This window comes from Falco biarmicus, chromosome 8 (genome assembly GCF_023638135.1).
Source record: "Falco biarmicus isolate bFalBia1 chromosome 8, bFalBia1.pri, whole genome shotgun sequence".
NCBI classification, from domain to species: Eukaryota; Metazoa; Chordata; class Aves; order Falconiformes; family Falconidae; genus Falco; species Falco biarmicus.
This window is the reverse complement of record NC_079295.1, coordinates 63,977,863-63,994,566: the sequence shown is the minus strand read 5'-3', so window position 1 is coordinate 63,994,566 and position 16,704 is coordinate 63,977,863. Positions and strand designations below refer to the sequence as shown.

The 16,704-nt window shown below is 45.7% G+C and overlaps 1 protein-coding gene across 2 annotated transcripts in view; it reads left to right on the top strand.

Moving 5' to 3' along the window:
• Window positions 1-270: 270 nt before the first annotated feature.
• The window catches only part of FNIP1 (folliculin interacting protein 1), a 70,319-nt gene continuing 53,885 nt past the window's right edge, over window positions 271-16,704 (top strand). For both annotated transcript variants that reach the window (XM_056348762.1, XM_056348760.1), the window contains exon 1: window positions 271-473. In XM_056348762.1, the coding sequence (XP_056204737.1) occupies window positions 385-473 (89 nt within the window). In that variant the 5' untranslated portion in view covers window positions 271-384. The remainder of the gene's footprint in view (window positions 474-16,704) is intronic.

Genomic DNA, 16,704 nt, shown 5'->3' with positions numbered 1-16,704 from the left:
CCTGGGGCGGCCGCTGCGTGTGTGTCCCCCCCCCCGCGCCCGCGGTTGCCGCCGCAGAAGCTGCTGGGGCGGGCGAGTCCCCCGCCACCGTTGGTGGCCGCGCTGCCGCTTCCCCGCCGGCGGGCCCGGGGCTACCGGCGGCGGCTGCTCGCCCCGGGGCCGCTCCCCACGTGGGGCCGGGGCCGCAGCCAGTGAGCGGCCCGCGCAGCGCCCGGCCGGGCCCGCCCCGCCGGCCCTCCCCTTCTGGCAGCGCCGGGTGACTAATTTCTGTCATATGACTGTGACACCGAATGGAGTCGGGCGGGCGGAACTAGCCGCGGCGAGGGGACGGCGCTGCGCGGAGCCCAGCGCCTCGGCGGCGGGGGGCAGCGGCGGCGCCCCAAGATGCCGCCCACCCTGTTCCAGAAGCTCTTCAACAAGAAGCACGGGCTGAACTCCCCGGCCAGGGACGCCCGGGACGACTGTGTCTTCAGGTAAGCGGGACGGGGCCGCCCTTCTCCCCGGCCCCAAACTTCTGCGCCGAGTTCCCAGCCGCCCGCCCTGCCCCGCCGCGGGAGGAGGGCGGCAGCCCCCGGCCCCCTCGGCCGCCGCCCGTGCTGCAGCGGGCCGCTTGGCGCGGCTCCCCTCTGCCCGGCTCCCCTTAGCCTGGCTCGGAGCGCTGGTCCCGGGGCTCCGGCCCCCGCCCGCCGCCGCAGCCCCGGCCGCGCAGAGGTGCCCCGGGCCGGGCCCGGCCCCTCAGGCGGGCGCTGGGCGGGAGCCCCCGGGGCCGCCACGTCGGGGCCGCCTCTCCTCAGGGCTGGGCCGTGCCTGGCCGCCTTCCCCCCCGCCGCCCCGGGCTGCCTCCGCTCGGGCGGCCCCCCCGGCCCGGGCAGCCCGCTGCGGAGCGGGGCTCAGCCCCAGCTCGGCCCGTCGCCGCCTTCCCGTGGGTTTCACCCGGTCGCCATCAGCGGCGGGGCCCCCCGGCCTTCCCGGGGCGGGTGTGGGGCCGCGGCTCCCTGCGGGGATGCTGCGGGCCGGGCTGGGGGGGAGGGCGCCATTCCGCCTGAGGCGGCCCCCGGGAGCAGCCTCTAGAAACGTAGAGGAAAGAGGGGTGGGTGGGTATAAAACGTGAAGTTTTGGCTGCTGCCGGGAGGGGTGTGGGGTTTCTGGTGAAATTTGTCACGCTGTATCCGCGACGTGAGTGGATCTGCCGAGGGGTGCCAAGCCCAGCACGGGAGGCGGGAGGGGGAGCCGGCCCCGGCCCCTGCTCCTGCAGGCGGGTGTGCAGGGAGCAGGGCGGCCCGGGGATCCCAAGCCCCGTGGGGGGTCGAGGGGCAGCGGGGCAGGGCGGCCCGGGGGTCACAGGCCCCCCGGGGGTCCCGTGGCGGCCGGGGTTCCCGGTTCCCCGTGGGGGCGGGCGGCAGCGCCGGGGCCCAGGAACGAGCCGGGGTCCGCTCGGGGCCGCCGCGCGTGGGAACAGGTGGCTGTTGTGGCTGTGGAGGCGAAGCGCCGTTCCCCGAGCGGATGGCGAAGGCGCTGGGCAGCGAGCGGGCCTCGGCCTGGCTGGCGGCGGCAGGAGGGAACCTGCAAAATCGTTTTGGAAGTGCAGGCTTGGATGCAAATACAGTACGCTTCGTTAGTAAGAGTTGTGCACTTGTTAAAACACTTCTCAGTGTGGTAAAGCTCTCCTCCCACCCGCTGCCTTTAAATTTGTTACCTGTGCAGCCTTGGGATTGCTCTGTAAAGGTAGGTCTCTGGCTGATGGGCTTAATTTTATGTGGTGGGATATCCCTTTTAACTGCAGTGATGCAATTTAGGTGGTTAATAGTCTATCTGCAGTCATTTAAGCATCAGGGTTTTCACAGAATGTTGGTGGGTCTTTTTGTGTCCTTACAGAGTCGGGACAAGCTCCTGGACACTACCTGAAGCCAGTGCTTTAACTGCTAGCACACACCCTGTAAAGACAGGAGTCACAGCTGCTCACACACCTCACCACTCTTTACTGCGAATGGTGGTTCCTTTTTTTTTTAATAATCTTTTTAAAGAGGTGAAACGTTTTAATGATGCCTCTGTCATTTTCTAAAGCAGCTTAATACCAGGATCAGACCCCTTAGTGGGGAAGGGGCACCGGGACTGCTCTGTGTAATTGCCTTGCCTTTTCTTCCCTGTTAAGACATTCATTAACAATGAATTTGTATAGAGACTGGTGGTTAATTCAACAGCTGCAGTGCAGACCCTGGGGCAGAAATGTGGGGATCACGCCTGTGTTGAAAGGAGAGAAGAGTGAGTACTTGGCAAGGTCTTTTATTTCCTCTTCACCTGCATCACTCTGTACCAAACTGGAGGTGAAATTTAAAGAAAGATATCACTGCCTGCTCTTCCCTCCTCTGTTTACATGGCGCTGTTTCGTGTTGTGATGTGAACTGTCAACTGGTAACGGGTGAATCTGCAGTTACTTTTGTTGGCGGACCCACAGGTATAAAATCCCAGGAAGAGACTGATGGCTCTTCTGACTAAGGCTCTGGAGGTGGGTGAGAGACCTGGCTCTTAGGATAGCCAAGTACTATTTTTTGAAGACTAATACAGACGCCCTCTAGGCATGTTGCCTAACAGCTGCTTTCATTTTTCAAATGGAGATAAGTCTTTAGGTAATCCTCACTATGGGTCTAGTCACTTACTGGTGAAACTCTTGGATAATGCACACCAAACAGACCATTATTTGTTACAGCTGGGTCTTCGGAGACTGGAAACAAGCACTCTGGATTTTTAGACTGCTCCTGGTTCCAGTAAACCTAAAGGCACCAGCCTCATCAATTTCATTTGGGCTAGGTTATGTTTATGGATTGATATATTACTGTCTGTTTATATTCTGAATAACAGAACGTTTTCTAAATATTCTGAGCGCTGTTATTTCTGACCGTCTTCACTTTGAAAGCTTTGTCCTCTTACTGAAGAGACTGTGTAGAACAACTATTAAAAAATACATAAATTCCCTTAATAGATTTTGTGAATAGCATGTACTTAGAGAGAAAAGCCCAACTACTCTGGCAATGACGGCAGTATAGCAGAACATTTAAGGATGATTTTGATGTTCATTGTCTTTTTGACTATGAATATATTTTGCATTTCTGTCAAGTTCATTGTCAAAGTTTAGCAGGACATAAATTCTATTTAATCTAAGCTTACACTGTTCCAAAAATAAAATAATACTTTTCAGGGGAAGTGTACTTTGTTTAGTTGTTGATTTATTTGTTTGGTGTTTTTTTTTTTTCCCCCTTACTCAGAATCTCTTTCTGTGCTGTGGGTGTGTGAAATTTTACGAGCCTGGGTCTAGGCAGACTGGGTACAATCCTTCAGAAGTAGGCGCTAGAGAGGCTGACAGTTCTAGTGATGTGACCAGTAAGTTAGCAAGTGTCAAGCATTTGCTCATGTACCAGTTTGCCTTTTTTTTTCCACATATATATATATACCAGTTTATTTTACAGAAGAAACCTTAGAAAATCACAATAGATCCACTACGTATTAGTATTTTAGCTCTTCAGTTCAACAGAGGGCAGTTGGCAGGCTTGGCTTTTAGACTGAAGTCTCTTGGTACAGCTGGATATTCACATGGTGAGCAAGAATATTCAAAATTGTAGTGGTAAAATCTGTTTACAAGAAACACAGAAACACCTGCAAGTATTCTAAAGAAGAGACAAACCCTGAAGTTCCAAGGTGTAGAGTACCTGCTATCTACTGCAAATAGTACTCACGTGAGTGGATTTTCCCTGAGGGTAGCTTTTACTATAAATAGGAGCTCTTGGCCATATTGTAGCATCTGGCACTGGTGGCTGCTGGTGACAGGAGAGCTCAGCCCATGCTTGGGCTGATACAGGATTGGGAATATGAAATTTCAGGTATGTTGTTTTCTAGAACTTCAGAATCAAAGTATTCCTGTTGTAAAAATGTATAAAGCTGTTCACATGAGTTGTATGCTGTAAAAGCTCTAAAAGGTGTGTACGCTTTTAAATAGCAATTAAATAAACACTATTCCAGAATGTTCTGATCAATTTCTGTAGTAAAATGGAAACAATCTTACAAAAACTTCCTTAAACTAAGCAGAAGCAGCCACGCAGTTCTGCTAGATACTGTATGGGCACACAGAGCATTCCACTGCACATTTACAGTACTGACTGCCACAGATAGCAGTTTTGAGCTGCTGTTTCTCTTCTGGCTTTCTAGGGGTCTGTTGCAGTGCTTGGGAGAAGAGGGAGCTGCTAAATCACTGATAGCCAGGTTTTTGTTCTCCAGAATGGGCTCAGTAAATTACTGAGAGGTCTTGGGCTTTATATCTTTGTTGTTAAGATATGTGGGCAGTATTTCCAACGGTAAATACAGCTGTAAGGAGCGCAGCAGAGTGCATCCATTGAGATAGTAACTGGGCTTGGAGCCCTGTTAACCTACTGCAGAGGGAGATGGATGGTCCTACAATACTGCATTATGGGACCTGGTACGTTTTGGGGTTGTATGTAGGAGAGAAACTCAGTGGTTTTTTCCCATCTTATGTATAAAGTTCAAATATGTGTTCCCTTGTATCTCTAGTCATCTTTCCCACCTAGCTGGGGGTAGAGGGATTATTAATTAGGAGTTCTTTTGACACTACGGCTCAATAAAGGTTCCAGTGTGTGTCTGTTGGGTTTTGGGGTTTTTTGAGTTTGTTTTGTTTTGTTTTGTTTTTTAAATCTAGGGAGCTCTAAAGAACCATCTCACCCCGAGGGACATTCCACCGATGTTTGCAAACTCTGTTTTGCTCTTGTTAAAGCACCTGTTGTAGAGGTACAGCTGTGTGGTAATTGTTCAAGCTTGAAAGAACCCCTTCCAGTTTTGAGTTTCACCAATGGTGTGGAGTATCTTTGGGCACATTTTTCCTTTAGGGGTTTGCTTTGGTTATCTGGGTATTTCTGAGGACAGGCACAGTTTTCCAAGTGGGAAGATACAGGAATAAATAACTTTAGATGTTCTTTTTTATGGAGGAGGCCATTTTCTGTCATCCTGGAAGCGTGCTTTTTGGGGTCTTTCTGTAATATGTGCTGCTCCTTTATTGAGAGAATAGTTTGCCAGGTTTGTGAGATATGAAAGGCCTAAGGCGGGCTGGAAAGTAGTATTTCCTGAAATCTGTCTAGGCATGTATCCCCCATCAGCCCAGACTCTTTCTGTTCTCTGTGGCAGTGATTTTAAATGGTATCCTGAGATTTGTTTCCTTTCACAGGATTTTTGGCAGTGGGATTCATCAAGGGAATTGCAATAAACCTGGAGTTGGAAATGGGTAGCATGATACAAAGATGCTTCATGAGCCAGCTCTTCTGCAGAGCTATTGTTCTTGCACAGTAAAAATGCTGTATGCTTTCTTTCAAAGGCATAAATGCTTCTTGAACCAGGAGCTGATTTCTTGAAATAAACTATGAAGAGACTTGAAGACATTTAACAAAGTGTAGCTGAGGACTTTTTAAAGTGGTGGATGGAGTAAGGTGAAAGTGGAACATTAAAGTTGTATTTACATTGATTTTTACAGTCAAAGTTTTACCCATCAAACTTCCTGGCAAGCTTTCACATTATTTCTGAAGGTGGCTAGCACTGATGACATAAATAATTTATTGTGCTCAGGACAGGGGTAACCACCACAGATTGCCATGTTGCTTTCCATTTTTAAGGTATGGCTCCATGAAATGCCAAAGGAATTCAGAGCCAGCAGTGTCTGGACTAAGTAGTATCATCAGATCTGAGAGAGAGCTTAAAAACTGACAAAAATACTGCCAAAATTCTTACTGAATTTACTCTTACTGAATTACTGCTTCCACAGCAAACAAGGTATCCTGCTTCACCCAGTCAAATCAAATTTCCATCCACAGCAGGTAGCTGTGTGTACAGCCTGGCTGGAGCCCAGGGAAGCAAATCTCTTACCAAGCTGTGTCAGTCCTTGTGAGCAATGCAGCTAGCAAATTCATTATCCTAACAGCACTGCACAAGGCTTTTTAAAGCTGTTCCTCAGCACTGGTGTCAGTGTGTCAAGCCAGTCTGACCAAAACGTGCTATTAATGAAACAGTGTGTTTTGATATTTGCTCACTTCTGGCATTCTGCAAGTCTTTCACCAGTAGCTGTAAAGCTCCTGGCATTTCACTGCTTCAAAGTTTACCTTCAAAAAGAACTTTAGCTGGACTTCATTTTGTAATAGCACTAGCTTTTCATCTTTTCTCATGAATTCAAAAAGCTTTTGTCCCATAATTTTTAAAGACTATTCAAATTCTTAAACATCGAAAATGCTCATGTGTTTTTATTAAGATTACTTCTGCCCTTTAACGTCCCTTAAGTTTTGGGTTTTATATAAAAAAAATAATCCATCTTTTTTGTAATGTCTCTGGAAGAGTTTTTGGCTTTTTAACTTGCATTCATTAGCTTGAATGTAGCAAGTTTTAATAAATACTTCACTCTGATTTATGCATGGTTTTCTCTATCGCTGTAATGACTTTGGCTTGTATTTTGAAATATATTGCTGTTTTCTAAAGTACTTATTTTTGCCAGATTCTGTTTTGCATTTCCTGTCATCTGAGCTTTTATGTACCTTCCAGTGCTTTAGGTCAGCTTTCGTCTTGGAAGCAGAGATGTACAAATTAATAGGTTCCAGTAAGCACCTCTGGAGCACAGAGAAAGTTTTGACAAATTCTGCTGAAGGGGCCGCTCTCCAAGCCCTCCTTGACACCACTCTGTAGGTCTCCCAAGTGCTTCTTCAGGTAGGCATGTGTTGCTGCTAGAAGATCCGGCATGTCGTTGAGTATTACATGCTAGCTGTGAATAAGTCAGTGCTGCAAGCTGGGTCTGTGCAAAGGCTGAAGGGAGCTGCACATCAGAGGGTTGGTGGTCCAGCCAGGGATTGTTATTTACCTGTATTGTCGTTAGATCCAAAGAGATTAACTTGGATCGTTGCCCCCATCATGCTAGGTGCATGTGAATGCAAAGAGTGACCAAATGATCTGAAAACTGTTGGGGTGCTTGTGCCTACCTGACTTTGTCCCTTGGAAAATTTTCCTTTGCCCTGCTGGGAACACACCCTGCCTAGCCGTCGCTTTGCTTTAGCTTCTTCCTGTCGCTTGTGGAACAGAGAACATGAACAGTGGCGTGGAAAAGCCCTCTGTTCTTTTTTTCTCTTTTTTTTGGAAGGAGATAAAGATACAAAATGAGCTAATTCACAGGTTAAGGGTCACCCTTACTGCCTTTCATACTGACATGTCCCATGGTGGCTGGGATCTTGCAATGACTTAAGAACTTGGCGTCACGAGGTCACACTGCCCTTAGTGGACATCACAAGGTCGGCGCTGTCAGTGCGTGTGCTTGGCTTCCTCCCAGCCTGCCTCATCGCTTCCTCCCCCTGGGATGGCACGGGTTGTCTGAGCATGGCCTGCAGTCTCTTGCCTTGCTAAGCTGCCCTTGGGACAGTCACTTTCTTGGTTCCCCTTCCAGCATTTCATCTCCTTCCTCTAAGTTAGAAATTGTTTTGAGGAGAAGCTGGAGTGAGTGAATCACCACTGGACCTCTGGTGGTTAGGCCTTCAGGCCACGGTGCTAGTTTGGATCTTGCCAGCTGACCAGGTGAATCCTTTGATTTTACTTCTGAGTTTTTGTTGGATTTCCGATTGCACGTGCCAGGCAAGAGAATGTGGCTGTTTTCCCTCTGGAAGGCATGGATGTCTGCCGTCCTCTTCCCCATGGGTTTGACCCAATGTGGCTGAGACAGACCCTGCTGCCATGCTTGTTCTGTGGAGACAAGATGAGCTGGCCCATCATCTCCGCTGTGGGAGAGAGGCTATGCTGACTTCTTGCCATGGTTTCTGTGTGTATGTGTAGGCATACTGGAGTGAAAATGCTTCTTTACACTTGGGTTATGCTGGCAAGTGTTGCAAGAAGGTGTTTCTGCCAACTTAAGGGTTCTGGTTTTTCGCCTCCTTCTCCAGGTGAGGTCATTAGGGGTATGAAGATGTGCCAAGAGCATGGGCTGTCTGTACCTGTTTGTCCACTGTGAGGGCTTCTTTTTCTGAAACAATTCTACCATTCTTTTTCTGGTGACTGAAGGTGTGTTTACATGTCTCATGTTGTCAACCTTGCTCTCTTGGGATGGCCAGCCCCTCTGGTTGACTGATGCATTGTCCTTCTTGTGTTTTCAAAGGGCTTTATCCTTTGCTGTGTGTTCGCTTCTGAGTTAGCGTATGCTCATGGTGACAGCTTGGATGAATTCAGGCTTCTGTTCTGGAATAAACTGGTCCAGTGTGACTTGGAGCCTGCAACTTGTGTTGTAATTTTGGCTGAATGCTGGAGGTGACCACTTTAGAAGCGTGTTTTACGAGTGGAAAGTAACGCACACGGTGGTTTCATGCTCAGAGGCTGTGTTCCCTCCTATTGCTACATCTGGAGCAGAATGTCTGCAAGATCACATGTTCGTGAGTAACGTTAGGAAAAATGCAGCTCCGAGTTGCACCAGCGAATCCACAGCGTGGTTGTGCTGGGCTTCCAGAATCGGCAAAAAGCAGAATTTGTCTCTGAAGACTTCAAAAATTTTGCATTGTGGTATAGATAGAGAACCTTAATCTATAGAATATCTGCTGGAGGGGAAAAAAGTTCTGCCCATTAAAAACAGGAAGTCGTTTTATTCATCTGTAAATGACTTGCTAATGCACCAGCTGCTCCACCTTACACTGAGTGGTAACAGAACTAATATATGGGAAATACTCCTTTGAAAAAACTCATTTGCACAAAATACACATGTGATTCTGCTGTGCCTAAGGAATGTGACCGTAATGATTACATTCAAAAGGCGCAGTCCTCTCTGCAGGATTAATCACTTCTAAAAATACATACCCAAATGTGTTCTGCTCTGTAGAAGTGTGAACAGTTATTATGTAGTCTTTGTATTAAAAAGGATTTATTTATTTTTTACAACAATGCGTTGTGCAGTTGCTTAGTGCTCAACTGAAGCTTTTAATTGAGGTAATTCTGCACATTTGCGTAAGAAGTACAACCTTTTTCTTTTCTGAAACCAATAGCTTCTGTAGATACTGTTATTCAGAATACAATACACCGCAGAGAAACTTGTTCAAACATGTAAATTGCAGCACAAAATACTATACAAACTACATACAGCATATTAACAGTGCATGCACATAGCACGCATCCGCAAGTGCGATGTGTTTGTACAAAGTTTTCTGTCTTTTCTGAAAAAGTAATTTCATAGCCCTTATCAAGTAATTAAACTTTTGGACTTAAGCAGTTTGACTAATGGAAAAGCTCTTTATTTTAAGCAGTCTTGTCCGATAGTTTTGCACTTAGAATGTAGCTTTTATGTATTATCTGTCTTTGAAACTATGGCCTTGAAAGAAACCCCCATTTTATATAGGTAGAGGACTCTTTGAGTGATGCCAGTGTCACTTAGTAAGAAGCTCAGCTGTAGATACCCTGTTGCTGCAGCTTGAACAAGTGAACCACCAGCAATACTCCGTGAGCGGTTGTCACGTGAGCGCAGACCCAGGAGGCAGCTGTTGCTGGACGTGGTAATCTTCAAGCATGGAAATGATCTATTACATATCACTGAGCCTGCTCTGTTTCTCCAGGATGTTTCCACAACGTTGTCAGCAACGATTTGGCCTAAAATGAGTAAAATACATCACAGAAACAATCGTATTTATAGGTACTGTTCATGCCCATGGTACTCATCCAGATGTGCTTGTTGCCTCATTAGTAGTGTCTTCAAATGTCTTTCCCTTGCGCCAGCCAGAATGTCAACAGAACATTAAACTTGTAACAGTACCACAAACCCTCTACCATTTCAGTTTGTGTGATATATAACTGGGAGGAAACAGGAGCCAAATGACAGTTCTCTGCCATCTGTTTTAGTTGATAAATGAAGAAACTTTGAGCTCAGTTCAGCCCTGACTTTAGTTCCTGGCATTGTGCCTATTTTAAGCCAGAGCAGTATCTTCACCCCAGTTTCTCTGTCATTTTCCACTTCAAGAGAGCCCATTGGAGCAGTTGCTTTGCTGTATGCTCTCTTCGGTTTTTATTTTAGCCTTGCTACCTGTGGAAATGGTGGCTCATGCAGTGCTGCGCTCAGTCTCGCGCTCCCCTCTTAGTAATTTCAACACCTTTTGGTTGGCTTCAGTCATGTGTGGTGGAGAATGCGAGAGCCGAAGTCTGAGTGAGCTGAGTTTCTGTAACTTGAGTGAAAATCCTGCACATGCTGTTGCGTGCTTCCTGCCCGTAAGTACCCATGAAGCTCTGAGTTGGCTACACCTCGTCATGTTGCTCTTTTCAGAAGGCATGTCAGAGCAGACGTGGGGACAGCCCGAGTATTGGAAGAAGACAGCACACCTGTGGCTTCATAGTTTGCTCAGGAAACAGCTATAGTGTGACCACAAGAAAGGCCAGTCCCACACTACTGTGAATACCAGGACATCAAAATTTCTCTTTGCCAGTTATTCTGCTTTCTAGCTAGTACTGAAATACACACCCATCTGCTATGTACTTGCATTTCTCTTGCCTTGTGCGTGCCTTGCACTGTGTTGTCCCAAGGTATAAACAGACCTTCAGAGACTGTGGACTCAGCACTTATTTTGGCGTGTTTCAGGGTAATTGTGAAAGAGGACAGCAAGTCAGAAGGAAGCACGTGTGAGCAGTTAGCTGAGAAATGAACTATCAAACAGGAATGAGATTCTTGTGAGGGTTTTTTTGCACACGCACGCACGTGCACACACACCCCCACCCACCCACCCACCCCACCCCAGACCTACCTAGAAAAAGTTCTTGCCGTTTGGAGAGTTGGCTGAATGATTTGGTTACACCTTTTGGTGACACTTGGTACCAGAAATTGGTAGAAAAATGATGTTAGTTCAGATGTTAATGAAAAATAGGTGCAGATGATAAGCTTTGTGGTTGTGTGCTCAGAGAACACAGGCTGCAAAACATGGTCTGCAGAACATGCACTCTCCTTCTCAGAATGTTGTCCTAGTTGAATTATATTATCTGAACATCTGAGAAGCTGTTAAGGAAGAAGTCTGCCAGAATTTTCTTGTTCCTACAGGAAAAACAACAGTATTACCTCCTAAGACAGAGTTAAAGAAATCCCTCAAAAAGCGAACTGGCTTACAGTGCTAACTGTGTTTCTATTTAAAGGCAGCCCAAACTCTGACATACAACTTAAATAGTCAGACAGAAAAAGGTGGTTGGCTTTTTTCAGTACTTAAACATATTTCAGCTGCTGTGAGTTACTGGAAATTACTCTACTTTCTGAGTAGAAAAGGAAATTGTTCTACTGACAGCATGAAGGGCTGAGAAGCTGTGAAAATAAGCGTGTTGGTTTCTTAACTACATGCATTTGCTAGTCATACAAGAGATGCTAATCATGAACTCATGACCTCTTTTTCGAAAACAGATATAATTAAAAAGGATAGAATGAAAAAAAATCAAAGCAACTTAAATTCTTATGAGACTAACAGAATTGTATCTTTACATAAACAGCAATGTTTATCAAACTTTGTTTTTCAGATAAGGAAGAATACCACTTTGATATGACTGATTTAATTAACTTGCTTTAAATTCTAGTGGTTTTTTTTCATAGTACCTTGTGTGCAGTTATCTTCAAATGAATTATTTTGATCAGTCTGAAAATGTGTCTATTTTTAAAACGTGCCATCAGATTTTCTGTTTTGGTTGAAGAATGCTGACAACCAGCAGACAGCTTGTGTTTGTGTGTTCTGTAGGACTTCTTTTCACATTGGGGTTAGAAGGTAAGACACTGGGTATTAGGGTTTTTGTTTGCTTGGGCTTTGGTTTTGGGGTTTTTTGGTGTTGTCCTCTGTCCACGTCCCATCCTGTCCCCCGGATTGGTATGTATTCACTTAAAGACTCATCTTTTCTGTTGGTAGCTAGCAAGCTAGCAGGACAAATCAGCTAAATTACTCTCAGGAGATTACATTAGTCTATACCTGCGGTGGAGAAAAAAATGTGCAAGATGACGTAAAATTCACTAATGGCGGTTGTTCTCATTTGTATGGGTAGAGAAAACAGAGGAAAATAACATGGTGCAGGGAGTTCAGCAAGAGATTGTTTCAATATAATTTTTTTTTTTTAAAAAAAAAGAGAAACTTGGAAACAAAGCAAATGCAAAATGGCTCAACCCTATAAAGTTCTCAGTGTAACTCAGTGGGATTTGAAGGCTTTCAGTGCTGCAGCCTTGAGCTTTGCTAAAGGATATTTATGCTGGAAGAAAAGAGATCCTAAGAGCAAGAAAGATCCTACTCTCGGATCTCTGTCTCCTGTATATATATGTGTGTGTATGTGTATTTCAAAATACACCCAGGTGGCTTCATTGGCTGTCACGGCTCTGAGTGTATGTGCACCTCAGCCATCAGAAGACCATGAAGCAGAAGCCTGCCTACCTTGTTCAGCAGTGCTTGACTGCTGTCTTTGTTGTAAGGTCTTTTGTGTTTTTCCCCAACAGTGAGATAGCTAAATTCAGTGTATGTGTACACTGTGTAGACAGGCCTAAATTGTTTTAATGTAATGCTGGACAGACTTGTTTGCTTCTTAGGCCAGAACCATAGTTCTAAAACTTGTGTGTTAGGATTTGGCAGGGGGGAATAGGTGCTGTATAAATATAAGCTCAGATATTGGCAACAGAAGAGATGGAGAGACTTTTGAATTTCTTTCACTTGTGGACAAGGAATAGATTGTTCCCAGCGTTTATCAGTACAGTGCATGCAGCCCTAGAGCAGCTGGGGACCACTGCCTATGTGTCTGCTGATGGAGAGAAGGGCTGGTGGTAGTCTGCCTGCACCTTCTGCGTAGCTGCAGCAAAGCAGAGCGGAGGGGGGTGCCATGGGCTTTTATTTGGAAGGTATGATGTGAACGATGACAGCTGCTGAATACAAAAAAATAAAAGTTTGGAGATGCTGTGTGTGAAGTGAGTGTAATGAGTATAAAGTGGTAGCATTTTGGAGCTGTCCTGTGTGCGGAAAGATACAAAGATATGTGTGCAGGTGTAGTTGGAGGCAGTTGGGTGGTGCTGCTGTAACTTAATGCATATATTTAATGGGACTGTTTCTGCTTGGTTGGTATTCCCTGCTCATTGTAATGTTCTCCCTCATCATCACTGTCCCTGTTGTTTGGGGCTCTCCTTTGGAAACTAGTATTTACACACATGCGCACACACACACACACAGGAGGAAAAGAGTTAAAGCCTCACTCATTTTCCATTCCATTTTTCTGTTCTCTTAGTTTTGTTCTGCCTGAGACCTACAGTGCTGCCTCTCCTCTCAAGGTTTCCCCTGGGTGCTGTACTGTCCCCTCCTCCTCCTGCCAGAAGCAGTAGGGTGCATCCTGTTTGGGGTTACTGCTGTGTCACTTCAGATGACATGCACTAGCATGAGAAGGGGAAAGGGAAATGAAGAGCCAAGAGAGCGATTACTTTGTCGAGAGCTCATTTAAAAAAAAAATCCAACAAAACAACCAAGTCCAAAATGTCCTGGTGGCATTGACAGCTATTGCTGTCCAGCACGTGAGCCCTTCTTTCCTCTTGATGCAGCAGAATAAATAGCTTCATGGGGCGCTGTTAGTGGTTCACAGCGGGATACCTGCAGCACTAGGGTTCTTTGAGTTCCCACATCTTATGGATGCTCGTGTGGACTGACTGAATAGGAGAAAAAAGATGAGGCAAGAACTTTTGAATGAGAAAGAAAAGCTGAGTGCCACTCCATGGGAATGAGAGGAAACAATAAATGTTGGGGGGTTTATGTTCTTGTTAGACTGCAGCATGTGAAGTACAGAAGATACAAGAGCTGATGCTGAGCTGATAGGAGCTAGTTGGGAAATGGCTCGTTCTGCTGCAACCCCCAGAGAGTCCCTCTTGGGAGACAGGCAGGAGTTGCCCCATCTGTTGGCAAGCTGTGTTGGCTGGGAGTATCTGGAGCTACATTCTCATCAAACCATTACCACCGGCAAAAAGAGGTTTATTGAACATACACTAAATATATATATCTCTCTTGATTAAGTACAACCTCTCCCAGCAGAACAATGTAGGTTTTATCAAGTGTTTCTGTTGATTCTGTGAGCTGTGAGGCAGAGCTGGTTTGGACTGTGTGTTTCAGCTCAATCCTGCGATAAGGAAGGTGTGTGTATGTGCGGCGTGAAAAGTTTCAGTGCTGATTCCTAGGGAGGACATGCTGAGCTGAATCTGCAATTTCTTTGTTGCAGACTAGGATTTTAGCAGTAAGAAAAGCTATGTGGACGCATCGGGACTGTTTTCAGCTGATGCTCAGAGCTTGCGTGTATCTGTCTTGCATAGTTCTTAGTAAGACTTGACCAGTTCAGCTGTTCTGCAGTAGAAAATCCCTCTAGATGGACAGTCATGTTGAAAAGCTTATTTTGTTTAATCATGATAGGGCAGTGGCTAGTCCTACACTGTATTTCCCATTCCTGCCATTCTTAGAAACCCAGGGCTGTGAGCATGTAGTGACACTTAGAAAACCAGTGGGGACAGCAGGAAATACGAGTGCGGAGTTCAGTAACCCATTGCAAACCCATTAGAGCACTTTGTTAAGCTTCGTTTAAAGTTTGAGCAGCTTCCTTAAAATCAGAGGGACCACTAGCTGTCTGACAGCTAAAAGCATGCACAAGTGCTCTTCTGCTTTGGGGAACCAAAGTATTTGGGACCTCACATTTGTAGTGTGTTGTTAGGAGCCAGGCTGTTCCATGATTCTGGCAATCTGGTTTTTTGCAGATGTTAAATGAAGTTGTGTGGCCATGTGGCTTGTTCAAGAATCTTGATTTGTATTTGTCCTCGTGTCCTTATAAGTTACATAAAAGTGAAGTCGAGCAATGTTTTTAGTGTCTGCTCTATATAGATCTACCTGAAATAGTTTCAGGTCACCTTTGCATGCTTAATTTGGGCAACGATTGAGCAGCATGACTCTTGCCTTGGAGAATTGAGCAGTCTAGGCTCCTCACTGTAGTCTTGGGGCTCTTGCAATATCTGCACAAATCAACATCTCATCCTCTCTGCAAATTAAGCAGGGGCCCGTTCAACTTGTAGAGCCAGTAAGGGAGGGATGTTCAGTCCGCGGGTTGGAGCCAAGTTAGGAAAGTCTTCCCTCCTGAAAAGCAGCCGTAGGATAGAGCCAGTCCACCTAGATACTCACTAATGTTATGTGGCAGCTCTGTGAAAGCATTCCTAATTGTTTCTGGTTCAGAGCCTGGCAGTAGTCTTGAAATGCAGTGAACTTCCTGGTTAGTAGTTTTGAGGGTTAACTAAGGGGCTTGGTTAAAGGCCCCTGGGCACAGAGCTGTCATGGAAGCAGCTCTCTGTGCAGAAGGGTTGCAGAATTGGGCCAGGCATCACATTGGAGGTGTTGGTGGATGCATAGATTCAAGTGACAAACGCTGTGGTGTCAGGCAGTTGTTGATTCATGGGGAGTATCTATCATTAGCTCTCATGGGGTATCGGTGTAAATGAGCATCAGGTATGGATAGGCCAGACTGGGATTTCATTTCATAGATATTAATTTGTTATACTTGTTTATACAATCATCCTCTGTCTTTAGTTTGCAGTTGTTCCTGTGTAACTGAGATGAGTTTTTGGTGAAATCTGAGGGGGGAATAAGACTGAGTCAGCACTCTGCTTAAGCCATGTGCTTTACTTTAAGTATGTAAGTAGTTTCATTGCTCCCAACGAAACCGCTCATGTGCTTAGCATTAGGCATATGTTTTAAATAAGTTGGTGATCCAGAGTCTGGGGTGGGTTTTTTTGTTTTTGAGTAAAATCTATACAAATGTGGAGGGTAAGGCTACAAAACACGCAATGTTTAAAATGCTACAAATAAAAGGTTTAAGGTAGTATTTTTCAGGAAAAAAGCTTCTGGCATTTAATGCGTTTTAGTGACACGCTGAGCTTAAATGTCACCTTCGTCGGAAAAATGATAATCATCTGTGAGCGTGACTGTCTTGATAAATGACCTGGCAACATAGCAAGCTAAAGTTCACCATAGTCCTCTACAACACCAGGCTTCAGACTGAAAGCAGCATTTTGGCATTATCCCTACGTCAAACCTCAGTTGAACTGAGTACTTATAAATAATTGTTCGCTAGCTTTTCCTATTACAGATATACAGTTTGTGAAATTGGTTTACCATGTGCTGAAAATTTCTTTGATATTTTTGAAAGCATGTTGCTATGGCAACTGGACCCCATAACAGAAAAGCCTCTTGGTTATAAGGCTAAGAAATTCAGTTAACAACCAGGAATAAAGCCATAGCAAGATAACTTGTATTCTTTTTTTCCGAAAGCAAACAAACCAGCCCCAGCGTGGTATCCTGAAGCAGCTTGGACCTGGATTACCAGATGGAGGGGCACACCCTGCTCGCAGAGCCTCAGAGTTTGCGCTGCGAATGCTCAAGCTGGTCTCAGCTCTTACGGCAGAGAATAATCGGGGAGTTCACAAGCATCTTGCTCCGAAATAATTCATGTCTTGTCTTTTTTTTTTTTTTTTTTCATGTGGAAAGGTTGAAGCGATTTGATGGTTTGGCTTATGGGCAAGGAAACATGAGTTTTGCTTCTCAGAACTGGATGTCCCCTTTGTGCTTTGCTAATACAGAAACTGGCAGAACAGGCATTACTTTTTCTTTGACGTTAGGGCTTGCAGCCCTGTTTCCT